The 12,216-nt window shown below is 35.5% G+C and overlaps 2 protein-coding genes across 2 annotated transcripts; one reads left to right on the top strand and one right to left on the bottom strand.

Annotated features, from left to right (window-relative positions):
* Positions 1-268: 268 nt before the first annotated feature.
* On the top strand, positions 269-4,964 carry LOC132550267 (uncharacterized). Its single transcript, XM_060214313.1, has 4 exons — positions 269-578; positions 1,739-1,948; positions 2,154-2,333; positions 3,701-4,964. Exons 1-4 carry the CDS (start codon positions 269-271, stop codon positions 4,318-4,320), a joined length of 1,320 nt encoding a protein of 439 aa, XP_060070296.1. The 3' UTR covers positions 4,321-4,964.
* Positions 4,965-5,435: 471 nt separating this feature from the next.
* LOC132550239 (uncharacterized) lies at positions 5,436-12,003 on the bottom strand. Its single transcript, XM_060214279.1, has 4 exons — positions 11,939-12,003; positions 8,751-8,850; positions 7,445-7,686; positions 5,436-6,180 (listed from the first exon to the last, which is right to left on the bottom strand). The coding sequence occupies exons 1-4, from the start codon at positions 12,001-12,003 to the stop codon at positions 5,436-5,438; spliced, it is 1,152 nt and encodes a 383-aa protein (XP_060070262.1).
* Positions 12,004-12,216: the final 213 nt, after the last annotated feature.

Here is a 12,216-nt window from a genome sequence, read left to right as displayed (position 1 = left end):
TGCACTCTTGTCCTATCATTAACCATGCACTCTTGTCCTATCATTTACAATGCATATTTGTCCTATCATTTACAGTGCATTCTTTTCCTATCATTAACCATGCACTCTTGTCCTATCATTTACAGTGCACTCTTGTCCTATCATTAACAGTGCACTCTTGTCCTATCATTAACAGTGCACTCTTTTCCTAAAATTTGCAATGCATTCGTGTCCTGTCATTTACACGCTTTCTACTAAATGTATATTCCTTTGATCGTAGATATGAAGAATGGATGAAACCAAGGTCAAAGAAGTATATGCTCGCCTTAAAATAAAGATGAAAAACGCATATTTCATGGAGCAGAATACCGCCAACCTCGAAAGCTTTAGAGTAGGGGCTTCAGCGTATCTTGATGGTCCAGGCCAGTATGAAAACCTCTCCTTCTTTCAGATATGTACGAACTTAGAGGGAAAGGGAATCATTGGTTTGGATAATCTAAACGTATTGGAAAAGCTAGTAGAAAATACACCTGGAGGAGCTCAGCAACTTCTTAAAATGATCAACGATGCGAAAAAACAAATTCAAGGATACATGTCAGGTATAAGTATAGAAACATTGTCAACTTTATTGTGTTAAACAATATGATACTTTTTTCATGTTATTGTTTAAATTCAATATATGATCGTGGTTAATAATCAAGAATTGCAATTTACATTTATCATTTTGTGATCGTAATTATAATACTGCAGATAAATGTTCTCTTAACTTGAAACTTCATGTGATGTATGTTTTGTAGTATAATCTGATTAATAAGTACGTTGTAATGTAATTGATGAATGAGAACAGACGTGGTCCGGACAATTACACAGTAATTGGTGTGGTATTTAGGAATTGTTATACTTTGTGTCATGGCTTCCTAAACGATGATCAATATTTAAGTCGATATTTAAACAAACTACATTTTATATTAAAAATGCATCGTAAGGATTTGAGTATGAGTAACTTTTATTTCGTATATTATACGAATGATTGGATTAAAAGTTAAAAGATTAAACATTCAGAAAAGGAACTTTACAAATATGCTATCAAAATTTACAAATCATTAAAGCGTATTATCATAAGATCGGTTAATATTTCTCTGAATTAAACATATTGTATATTGGTACGTTGACTAAAATGGCGTGATTTAATTATCATAGAATAGATATATACAATGGATGTTATTTAAAAAGAACTGGTTTGATTTAAGTCTCATTGAATCGATTAGCTGTTCATATCAAATGACGGGAAATAAATTTGTAATATTTGTGTTTTACCAGAGCCTGCAGGAAACTTTCATAGGACGGATGATACGGCTGTTTCGCATTCGCTGCTCCAGAATATAGGCAAATCTAAACATTTTTGCTGAAATTTGATGTTTAGGATAAAAAGTACTCATTAAACCCATCAGTACTCTAAGCTGTTTATCATACGAATGATTGGATTAAAAGTTAAAAGATTAAACATTCAGAAAAGGAACTTTACAAATATACTAACAAAATTTACAAATCAATAAAGCGTATTATCATCAGATCGGTTAATATTTCTCTGAATTAAACATATTGTATATTGGTACGTTGACTAAAATGGCGTGATTTACTTATCATAGAATAGATATATACAATGGATGTTATTTAAAAAGAACTGGTTTGATTTAAGTCTCATTGAATCGATTAGCTGTTCATATCAAATGACGGGAAATAAATTTGTAATTTACAGCGGAAGTTTTACCAGAGCCTGCAGGCAACTTTCATAGGACGGATGATACGGCTGTTTCGCATTCGCTGCTCCAGAATATAGGCAAATCTAATCTGCACAAGTCGGTTGGACTTATAAGCATCAGATTGGATCGCACCAGTTCTGGGACAGGGTTTCGTGTTGGGAAAAACTTCGTCATGACTGCTTATCATGTATTTAAATCCACTATCGGTACGTTTGACACCTTAACTGGCATGATTTAAAAAAAAATCAATATATGTGTCTCGTTCATTATATACCGGTGTTCATCATCTGTAAGATATCATTTATTGTTTCAACAAAATTTGAATTATGTTACGATTAGATTAAAGTATTTGTCTTCATTCTTTGAACATATATCAATATTTCTTACATCTGGTTCCACATACCTGTACAGAAAGTGACTGGGAAACAGTAATAAATGAAGCTGAACGAAGCGACAACAAGGAAGAAATATATGAGGAGATCCGCAGACTGTTTGGGGTTTCACCGCCTGATGGTATCAAACCTTGTCATCAGCGTCTCCCATTCGGGGAACTGTTTGCTTATCTACAGAAAAAAGGTCGGAAAGTTGAAGGTACTATTGTTTCTACAATATAAATTGTTTACGTGTTTCATAATTTAATAAGCCGATCTAGTTTTACTAACCTTTTCTGTAATCTCCCTCCCGTGTAACCTGTTAATCGATTAAAATTGTACTTACAGACCAGATCCAGTAGGGTTTTCAAACATGCTTAACGAAACAATGTCCCGAAATTCCAGATAACCTTGGGGTTAAGCGGAAACAGTAAAGCAAATGAATAACTTAGAGCTTAAAATATTCGATTGGACAAATGGGATACTATCATAATTATGTTCAAATTTTAATTGAATTTAAGAGGATTACTTTTCTTAGTCTTTTCTGTCTAGGTTCTCTAATTTACGTTGGTTACACGAACGTTGTGATCATAGATGTTTCCGAGGAAATGTATATAGTTGTCATGACATTGCGAGTGCAGAAAGGGTGTTTTTAAACAAAAGTAGAAAAGGATTCTCAGAATTTTTCCAATTTAAAACAAACAAAACATGTTTGACATTCAAAGCAATAGACCTATTTCGATCAGTTTGCTTCTGTATGGAATGCATGTACAAGTTACATTGTTTATCATAAACCTTATCGACGAATGAATTCCTCCCGACAAGACGAGCGGACAAATAGGATTTTTTTCCCATCTTTTGAATTCATTTTCTAAAACACTGTCTAATCTTATTTAGCAATATACAAAATGGTATGTTCATTAATAGGCGACAGCTTGATCAGGATACGAATTATGTTTGCTCGAAGTAACATGCATTAACAGTTAGATCAAGAAACAAATGTAAACAAATTCTCGAGGATGTGTTCGTTTTAGATTGTGCAGGTAGTGTATCTTTGCCGATTTCAGTAAAAAAAATTAGTAATACATCTTTCGCAGTATCAAGTTATTTAAAATCAGTTTCATCTGCTTTTCAATGGAACCTTGATCGGTCGAACTTTGGTATTACGAGCTCGAGATTTCGGTCGTTAGTTATCCATTGATTCGCGGTCTTAAAAACGAGTAAATGGTCCACTTTTTTTTTATAATAATAGGCTGCGTTTAACATTACCATATTGGAGGTCGTGTTTAATGCATCTTACTATGTTTTTACACTCGTCTCGATCGAATTCGGTTGTCTTTTGTCGTCCACTCGGTGAAGGACGAGACCTTAAGGGACTACATAGCTAATTTATTCATTTAAGTTGATAATGTAGGTATACTGTATAAATCCTAAATCTTAATTGAAAGTTACTATTCTCTAATGTGGATTTTGTACAATCTTCAGATATTGACATATGGTACCCCGTCAACGATAAATGTATACTACTAGAGTTCACAAGCTTAAGTAAAACCTACATCATAATTTTTACTTTTAACTTACTTGTAGACTTTGAAAAATCATGGAAAAGGAATGTCAGTATAGCATTTGGAGTGAGAGATGGTGAAACAACTGCCGGAACATTTCACTTCGAATACGACATACCTTTTGCTGACAAGGAGCATGATGTTTTGGTTCTACAAATCAGCGAAAATGTTAAAACTCTTCCTCCTTCGTTGCCCCTTGAAGAACGCTCTGTTAAAAGTACTGTAAATCTTTCTGGTTATCCAAAAGGTCCAACGAAGGTTGATTTGCGCACTGATATAGATTGTAGAGTTTACAAAAACAACCAAAATCTTCAAGCAGATGTCAATGAAGCCATAGAATGGTGGAAAAACCAAAGAAATCAAGATGTTACAGATCAATACGCTGATGTTCAGTATAACAACGACAATGGAAAGGTCTTCCTGCACACTTCGGTGCAGTTTGAGGATGGGTCATCAGGGAGTCCAGCTATAGCGATGGTTAACGACCAACTCGTTGTGCAGCTGATGTACCTTCGAGGCTATCCCGATTTCTGCTATAGAGAAAAGAACTTTCCACCGTTGAAGTACTTGTTTGAGGCAGGAGTGTCCATGCCTGCTGTAATAACGCTCCTGCAGAGGTCGGGACTCCAAATCTTGGAATAAGAATATAGACTAGAACGAGAGGCATTAAGGCATACTAAAATTCACTGTGGCAGTGTCACAACATAACTAACATATAACGACTCATCATAACAACGTGATTATTGTGTGAATGGAAACGTGGCTTAACGTCATAATTACTGTTCAACCAGACGGAATACGCTGTTGATGATGAATGCTTAATTTAAATTTAATGCTGATTTCATCGGCGTTAATGTGTATGACTACTTATTATGGCATGTATGGACGTTAAAATAATTTCTTGAAAAAGTCTTTTATATCGACCATAAATGCCGTTTCATGGCAGTCCGATGCTTAAATGTTTTCATCTGTACCTTATTGGATATTGTTTCAATTGTTTAAAGGGTGGTTTAGAATATATGATATGTTTATCGGACAATGCCTTTTCAATTTTTGCTCATTTTGCGTAAATCATTAACTCCGTGTGATTTAGAATTTTGTTTTACTTTCCCATTTATCCTATTGAAACATCAAATACAGAATTACAGTATTGATTTGTTGAAATGTCTTAAAATGCATGGAAAACCGCATGTCAAAATTAAAAAATGCATGTGAGAAAAAAAAGGAAAATGACCAAACATGCAACATTATTGCCTTACTAAATTAAAACGTGTTTTATGGTGGAAATCTGGTAAATTTTGGTCTGTTGACCAAGCAACTGTTTCCATCTATTATTCCAGTCAGAACAAATTGACATCTTATAAGTACTTCATTGCAATTAATTTTATCATTTTTTTTTTGCTTTTGTTTGTTTTGTGAACCTGAATGATGTCTGTTGTATCCCAATTATTGGGTATCGTATTTTCCGTGATGATATCATTGATCTCAATGCAGTAGTTATGAAACACGGAAAATATTTGAAAAAAAAGACACTCGTGATTTATCAACCATTTTAATACAATGATTTCTGAAATTATTTCATGGTTAAATAGCCAGAGACAATGTAATACGGAAATTTATTTTTATTTACAATACATCCAAAATTAATGATCTATGCCAATTAAAAAAACAAGTGTGTAGTGTAATTTATGTAAAGGGTCTTTTATCATTACATTTATTCTCGAAGATTACATAACAACTTGCCTATTAACAACACTTTATGCTATTTCCTCGTGAACGGCCGTCAGGTGTGTTGTCCGAGAGGACACGCTGTAGGAACTATGTTTGGAGGGGCCCGAACTCAGCTTCGAGCGTTCTCTTTCTCGTCTTAAAGCTGACATTTTCTTTCCCAGCAAGTTGGTCTCTTGCCTCTTAAGGGGTAGCATGAAAGTGGGGAAATGAAGATCGCGCAATCTGCGTTTCCTCATCTGATTCAGATGACCTTCACGCATGACTTTTGCAAGTTTGGGTTGTACCAGCTTAGCTGCGGTCATCTCAATTTCAGGGAAGATTATTTTTTGGAGTTCTTCACCAATAAATCTATTAGATCCCTCAATGCACAATGCGCATGCGCTTGGTCCTAAGATTTCACAAAAGCCAACAGATTTAGAACAAGAAGGGGGAGCCGTAAGCGATGGATAATTGCTTATCGACACGACACTCGGATCTCTCTCCAAATCCTTCATTAAAAGTCGAAATGGACTATGTTCGGATGTTTCCGGTCTTGGCATTCCGTATCCCGGATGTGCACGAGGAGCCGGGGCTTTATAGAAGTGCTGGATTACCGCGTGATTGAACTTGGTCTGGGTGTTGTCGGTCAAATGACTTCGGGATATATAGTCCCGCTCGCGTTTTTGCTCCATATTGTTAATGACATTCTCGTCGTCTTTTTTCATTGGACGGTTGGCTAGAAATGGTAACTCTCGCCCAGCAATTTGCTCTTTTTTCAATGAATAGAGGGACCTGCAAAGAAAAGAAAACAAACATGACAATGTTAACAATTTTGTTATTTATCCTGAAAGTGCATATGTACTGCCTGCAACAAACGTTTAAATACTATCAACTACACTTCACTAAAAATCTTTCAAACTGTCGCTTCATTTTCTTCCACTGAGACCCAACATTGCGTACCAAGGGATCATGATCTTCAATTCCTGTGTGTAGTATTGAATATTACATTTATATACAAATACGATCCAATAGAAAGCCAAATAAGAAGTCGATAATAGATTCGTTAGAATATCTTAACAGTCCCACCAGCCTCTTCAATCACTTCTCACTTCATCTCAACTTGTGAAAAGAAGTTTAAATGAATTTACAACAATTCCTTTTTGACACTTTTCAAAATATTTTGGAACATTTTCTTCAGTTTTGCAATGTCAATAGAATAGAAGTTCTTATAACACCTCCAGTTGAAGATTACGTGTGACGTTTTGATGACTGCACGGTCACCTTCATCGCACAAATGGCCAGTGTGAGGCGTTCTAGCACTGACGTACGTAGTGTACGAAATGGTACGGAATCGACCATCTTTTTCGGGTGCGCTATAATCCTATGTACACTAAGGTAGAAAATAGTGTGACGAGATGGTGAACAGATTATAGACCAAACAATACACCAGATGGTCACAATGTACTGTAGAAAATTTGGCTACACTTTGTTTAACACTTGGTCAATATATATTCGTTTGGTATTGTGATAATTTGTGTTACCATCACTTCTTGTGTTCCTACGGTTTTCGAATTTTGCTCACAATACGTGTGACACTTGATATCCTGGCAGTCACTCAGTCTGGTCTGCTGATGTTATCTTTATGGATTGGACATCATCAGGGCCCGTATTCATGAAACCATTCTCATGCTCAAGCATAGATTTTGTGCTCAGGCAAACTTTTTTATAATTCTCCTAAATCATATAAATAATACAAATATCAAACATGAAAATTGATTATAACTTTGACTTGACGTCCTTTCAATTTTTTAAAAATCTTTTTGCAAAATCAGCCTTATTTATTAATTTTTAACTTAAACAAGACATCAAGCTTGAACACAAAATTCATGCTTGAGTATGAGAACGGTTCATGAATACGGACCCTGGTTTGATAAGGTAAAGCATTTTCTTTGATTGTACACTACAATAGTCAATGGTGTCCATACAGTTTTCTCTGTTAACTGGATTGGTCAATAATATCTTTACAATTTTGAGAAAGGAAATGTGAAGTCTTTACCCTCTATCGATAACATTGCCCTTCCACTTTTCTGGTATATCAGGTAGGTCTTCATATTGCTCCCACAGTGGTTCAGACGAGTAAATTTCAAATGGATTCTTGGCCTGAGTTCCACCTTTATGAAGCTGTGATAGGTCGAGGCTGCTGCTTCCCCTCCTCATAGAGGACCTCCTCCGGCCCTTCAGATAGCCCTCTATTGACAGTCTCCGACCACCATCCAAATACTCGTCCTCTATATGGAGCTGAACCAAAAGAGAGATTTGTAGATATTCATCAATGTTAGTGTAATCACTTATATCGCAATGTGTACAAAAATACTAACTGTAAGTCATTTCGCGTTAAACTTCTCGGAACATGATAAATAGGTGACCATGCTTGAAATCTCGTTAACCGGGCATATAGGTTTGTCGATTATGCTGTGTTTTATTCCATAAAATAAGCAACTGTTCTCATTTGATTTTCTTTAATATCCACCACACTTCAATTTAACATATTGTTGATAGCGCTACCAAACCAAAACACGTTCCATTCTTGTGAACATTTTCTTAAAGTTACGAAGTATAAATAGTCTAAGAATGGACTTTTTAAGATCGCGATCAGTAAGAAATTATATACAGGGTTTAGCTGACCACTGTCTCATACATCAGACAAATGACCAGTTAGATGTGTATTAGCGCTGACGATTACAACATGCGCGATGACAATGAAATAGCACGACTTTTCGGGTGTACTATAATCCTATGTTCCGACTAAGGTGGAAAACAACAAGAAGCAGGAACTCTCTAAAACACAGTCGAATTCGTGTCCTAATGGTTGTTTTTTATCAAAACCTTTGAAAGAAATCGATCGAAAGATCAACATTATGAAATCAACACGGGGCAGTTACTCTTCCAAATACTGTAGAATGAAACTGACATTCAGTAACGACGCCATGTCATGGTTATTAAGACTACCAAGTTTGAAAAAAAGATCGATTGAAAACTGTGGGGGAAGATATCCGGACAAAAAATGTTCGACGGAGGGACGATCGGGCGAACAACTCCATACCATACTACATCCTAAAACTGACGGGCATACATAGATTACTCATATAATACATACGAAGTAATAGCGGAAACTACGTATAACGTTTACTGTCAAAATCCAATGACGATAGTGGAATATAAAGACCATGTGTCATGCAATCATACCATGTGATGCTTTATCTGCGTAACTTGTGCTGTAAAAGACATTATTTGTTTTGCCAATATAAAATAAACTATATTAAGTTTGTTAACATCTGCAGTAGATTGAACTCATTACCTACCGAAGAACGCCTCCTCCCAGAACTACGACGAGCTCCTTCTGGTAGTTCTGGGAGAATATCTTCCTCCTCCTCCACCTCCTCCATGTTTCTGTTGTCGTGTCTGAGAAAAAATGATTCCATTTATACGAATGACACTTAATAAATTGCTCTGACTTGTGAGAACATTTTCCCTTCTTCGACACGAAAATAAATTATACAGCCAACAAGTATTTACGTCTTCAAGAAATTCTCTACCATCACCAGAAAACACCCTCTGTATAAGTAAAAAAAAAACCACAGTGTATAATGATATTCCACGTAAGGTCGTCACATCTATGTCAGGATGTTAACACAATACTTACCGTTCTGTCCTCTGTATAAGACATAGAAGCCATGGTGTGTAATGACGTAAGGTCGTCACATCTATGTCAGGATGTTAACACAATACTTACCGTTCTGTCCTCTGTATAAGACATAGAAGCCATGGTGTGTAATGACGTAAGGTCGTCACATCTATGTCAGGATGTTAACACAATACTTACCGTTCTGTCCTCTGTATAAGACATAGAAGCCATGGTGTGTAATGACGTAAGGTCGTCACATCTATGTCAGGATGTTAACACAATACTTACCGTTCTGTCCTCTGTATAAGACATAGAAGCCATGGTGTGTAATGACGTAAGGTCGTCACATCTATGTCAGGATGTTAACACAATACTTACCGTTCTGTCCTCTGTATAAGACATAGAAGCCATGGTGTGTAATGACGTAAGGTCGTCACATCTATGTCAGGATGTTAACACAATACTTACCGTTCTGTCCTCTGTATAAGACATAGAAGCCATGGTGTGTAATGACGTAAGGTCGTCACATCTATGTCAGGATGTTAACACAATACTTACCGTTCTGTCCTCTGTATAAGACATAGAAGCCATGGCGTGTAATGATATTTCCCGTATGGTCGTCACATCTATGTCAGGATGTTAACACAATACTTACCGTTCTGTCCTCTGTATAAGACATAGAAGCCATGGTGTGTAATGACGTAAGGTCGTCACATCTATGTCAGGATGTTAACACAATACTTACCGTTCTGTCCTCTGTATAAGACATAGAAGCCATGGTGTGTAATGACGTAAGGTCGTCACATCTATGTCAGGATGTTAACACAATACTTACCGTTCTGTCCTCTGTATAAGTAATAGAAGCCATGGTGTGTAATGATATTTCCCGTATGGTCGTTACATCTATGTCAGGATGTTAACACAATACTTACTGTTCTGTCCTAAACGTGGAACACAAAAAATGTTTTTGTTAGAACGCCATTTTGTTTGACCACATAAACCTGAACGTTGTTTAGTTATGTTGCCTTGCACTGTCGCCTGTTAATCTTATAGAACTGGTACATATATAAACAGCAATCCGATAAGTGTTTTGTCGCATGATGATCCGGATCAAGTAATATTTTAAAACACTAATCCTCAGTCAAATTTCAGTCAGGGTAAAGCTGTCTTTTTTGGAACACGCTCAGTAGTGTGGAAATTTATTAATCAACGCGTTAAGTTTTCGTATTGCTGTATCTGACTTTTATGGTATTAAGTCCACAAAGGACTGGTAACAGGAATGTATATGTCCCCGTTTATAACCGGTGTGATTTTATTTCCCTTAGATTTTTTAAAAATGTTTTGAAAACGTTTCATATCAACTTATAATGACATTAATCTTTAAAATTGTGCGTGTAACTATCATTCATACAAAGAAATATAAGATTTGGGGTCTTCAGACGCATTGTCTTCGCCAAGTCCCTGATTTTGGTTGCGACTTTCGGCAAATTTCCAAGTATTGGTCGCCATCCACTCTCCTGATTCATAACCTTGCTTGTCAACTGGTTAACAAAACGAAATATTTATATAGGCTCTTAGTCTGATTTCCCCGTCCATATTGTATGTATGTGATAACTGATGTTGGACGATTAGATAATGTTTTAACTAATATGACAAGGCTTTAATATGAACTATATCTAATATGATTATGTTGTTAAAATATCTACAGTGATGACGACTTTCAGATCAGCATTCCTTGTTCACTGTGAAACACATATTCTCTGACTGAGTTATCCATACATTCTCTCATTTAATTATCAACATATTCTTTGGCTGGGGTATCAACATGTTCTCTTATCTATTCATCCTCGTGTTCTCTGAGTTATCCACATATTCTCTGATTGAGTTGTCCTTATATTCTCTGATTGAGCTTTCCACATATTCTCTAATTGAGTTATCCACATTTTTCCTGATTGAGTTATCCACATATTCTCTGATTGAGTTATCCACATATTTTCTGATTGAGTTATCCACATATTCGCTGATTGAGTTATCCACATATTCTCTGATTGAGTTATCCACACTTTTTCTGATTGAGTTATCCACACATTATCTGATTGAGTTATCCACACATTATCTGATTGAGTTATCCACACATTATCTGATTGAGTTATCCACACTTTTTCTGATTGAGTTATCCACACATTATCTAATTGAGTTATCCACACTTTTTCTGATTGAGTTATCCACACATTATCTGATTGAGTTATCCACACATTATCTGATTGATTCACACTTTTTCTGTTATCCACACATAATTCGCCACACATTATCTAATTGAGTTATCCAGATATTCTCTAATTTAGTTATCCACACATTATCTGATTGAGTTAACCACACTTTTTCTGATTGAGTTCCTGCTATTGAGCAGTGGTCTGGAATTTATCATGTTATGAACTTTCTTGGCGTCACTTTTGCACTACATACAGAAATATTAACATTGTTCCGTTTTAGAAAGACGTTAGGAATAACGGTTTCCTATACTCAGTAAACTTTTTCGGAATGAGACTTAATATTTTCGTGTATACGCCTTTTTTCTCAAATATCTCCTTATTAAAATACAAAACGTGTTACATTTGGTATATACGTGACTTATAAAATTTGAAAAAGTTGTGATACTATTACTAAAATATTAAACAATAAACAAGCTTTTTTATGAAACTTATTAAAAATTATTCAAAATATTTTGTATTTTTTCTGTTTTCTCTTTATTCGCAGTTTCCTCGGGTTTCATTTCAAACACAAATCAAAAGTTAATTATTTTTTCTTTAATTCCTATATAAAAAATAATTTTAAAGTTAGCATATTCAAGAAAAAATGACTTACGTGTTCTTATAATCGACATATCGTGACCGATGTGATGGTGCTTCAAATAAGTCCTGTAGACTCATCGTCTTTACACATAACTATCACAGAATTATGATCTTTGATGGACAGGACCAAGGTTGACCATGTCCTTTAACGCTATGTGCTACAGGACTCTCATTGCAACAAAAGGTGTTAATTTGACTAAACTTAAACACGTTGGATGTTTACCCATTCTGGTGATTATACTTAATATCTGACACTTGTACAGGAGCTAAGTGTAATTAATATATACACCT

Source organism: Ylistrum balloti, unplaced genomic scaffold, assembly GCF_031769215.1.
Source record: "Ylistrum balloti isolate Yb309-2 unplaced genomic scaffold, AGI_CSIRO_Ybal_v1 Utg370114, whole genome shotgun sequence".
Taxonomy (NCBI): Eukaryota; Metazoa; Mollusca; class Bivalvia; order Pectinida; family Pectinidae; genus Ylistrum; species Ylistrum balloti.
This window is presented reverse-complemented; position numbering and strand designations above follow the sequence as displayed.

What these genes read in the sequence shown, in the direction of transcription:
- LOC132550267 (XM_060214313.1), top strand. Translation starts at nt 269, where the DNA reads ATGGATGAAACCAAGGTCAAAGAAGTATATGCTCGCCTTAAAATAAAG. An exon ending in AATTCAAGGATACATGTCAG is followed by an intron (nt 579 to 1,738) that starts GTATAAGTATAG and finishes TGTAATTTACAG; the next exon opens with CGGAAGTTTTACCAGAGCCT. An exon ending in AAAAGGTCGGAAAGTTGAAG is followed by an intron (nt 2,334 to 3,700) that starts GTACTATTGTTT and finishes ACTTACTTGTAG; the next exon opens with ACTTTGAAAAATCATGGAAA.
- LOC132550239 (XM_060214279.1), bottom strand. Translation starts at nt 12,003, where the DNA reads ATGAGTCTACAGGACTTATTTGAAGCACCATCACATCGGTCACGATAT. An exon ending in TATGTCGATTATAAGAACAC is followed by an intron (nt 8,851 to 11,938) that starts GTAAGTCATTTT and finishes ATTTTTTCTCAG; the next exon opens with ACACGACAACAGAAACATGG. An exon ending in GGCAATGTTATCGATAGAGG is followed by an intron (nt 6,181 to 7,444) that starts GTAAAGACTTCA and finishes TTTTCTTTGCAG; the next exon opens with GTCCCTCTATTCATTGAAAA.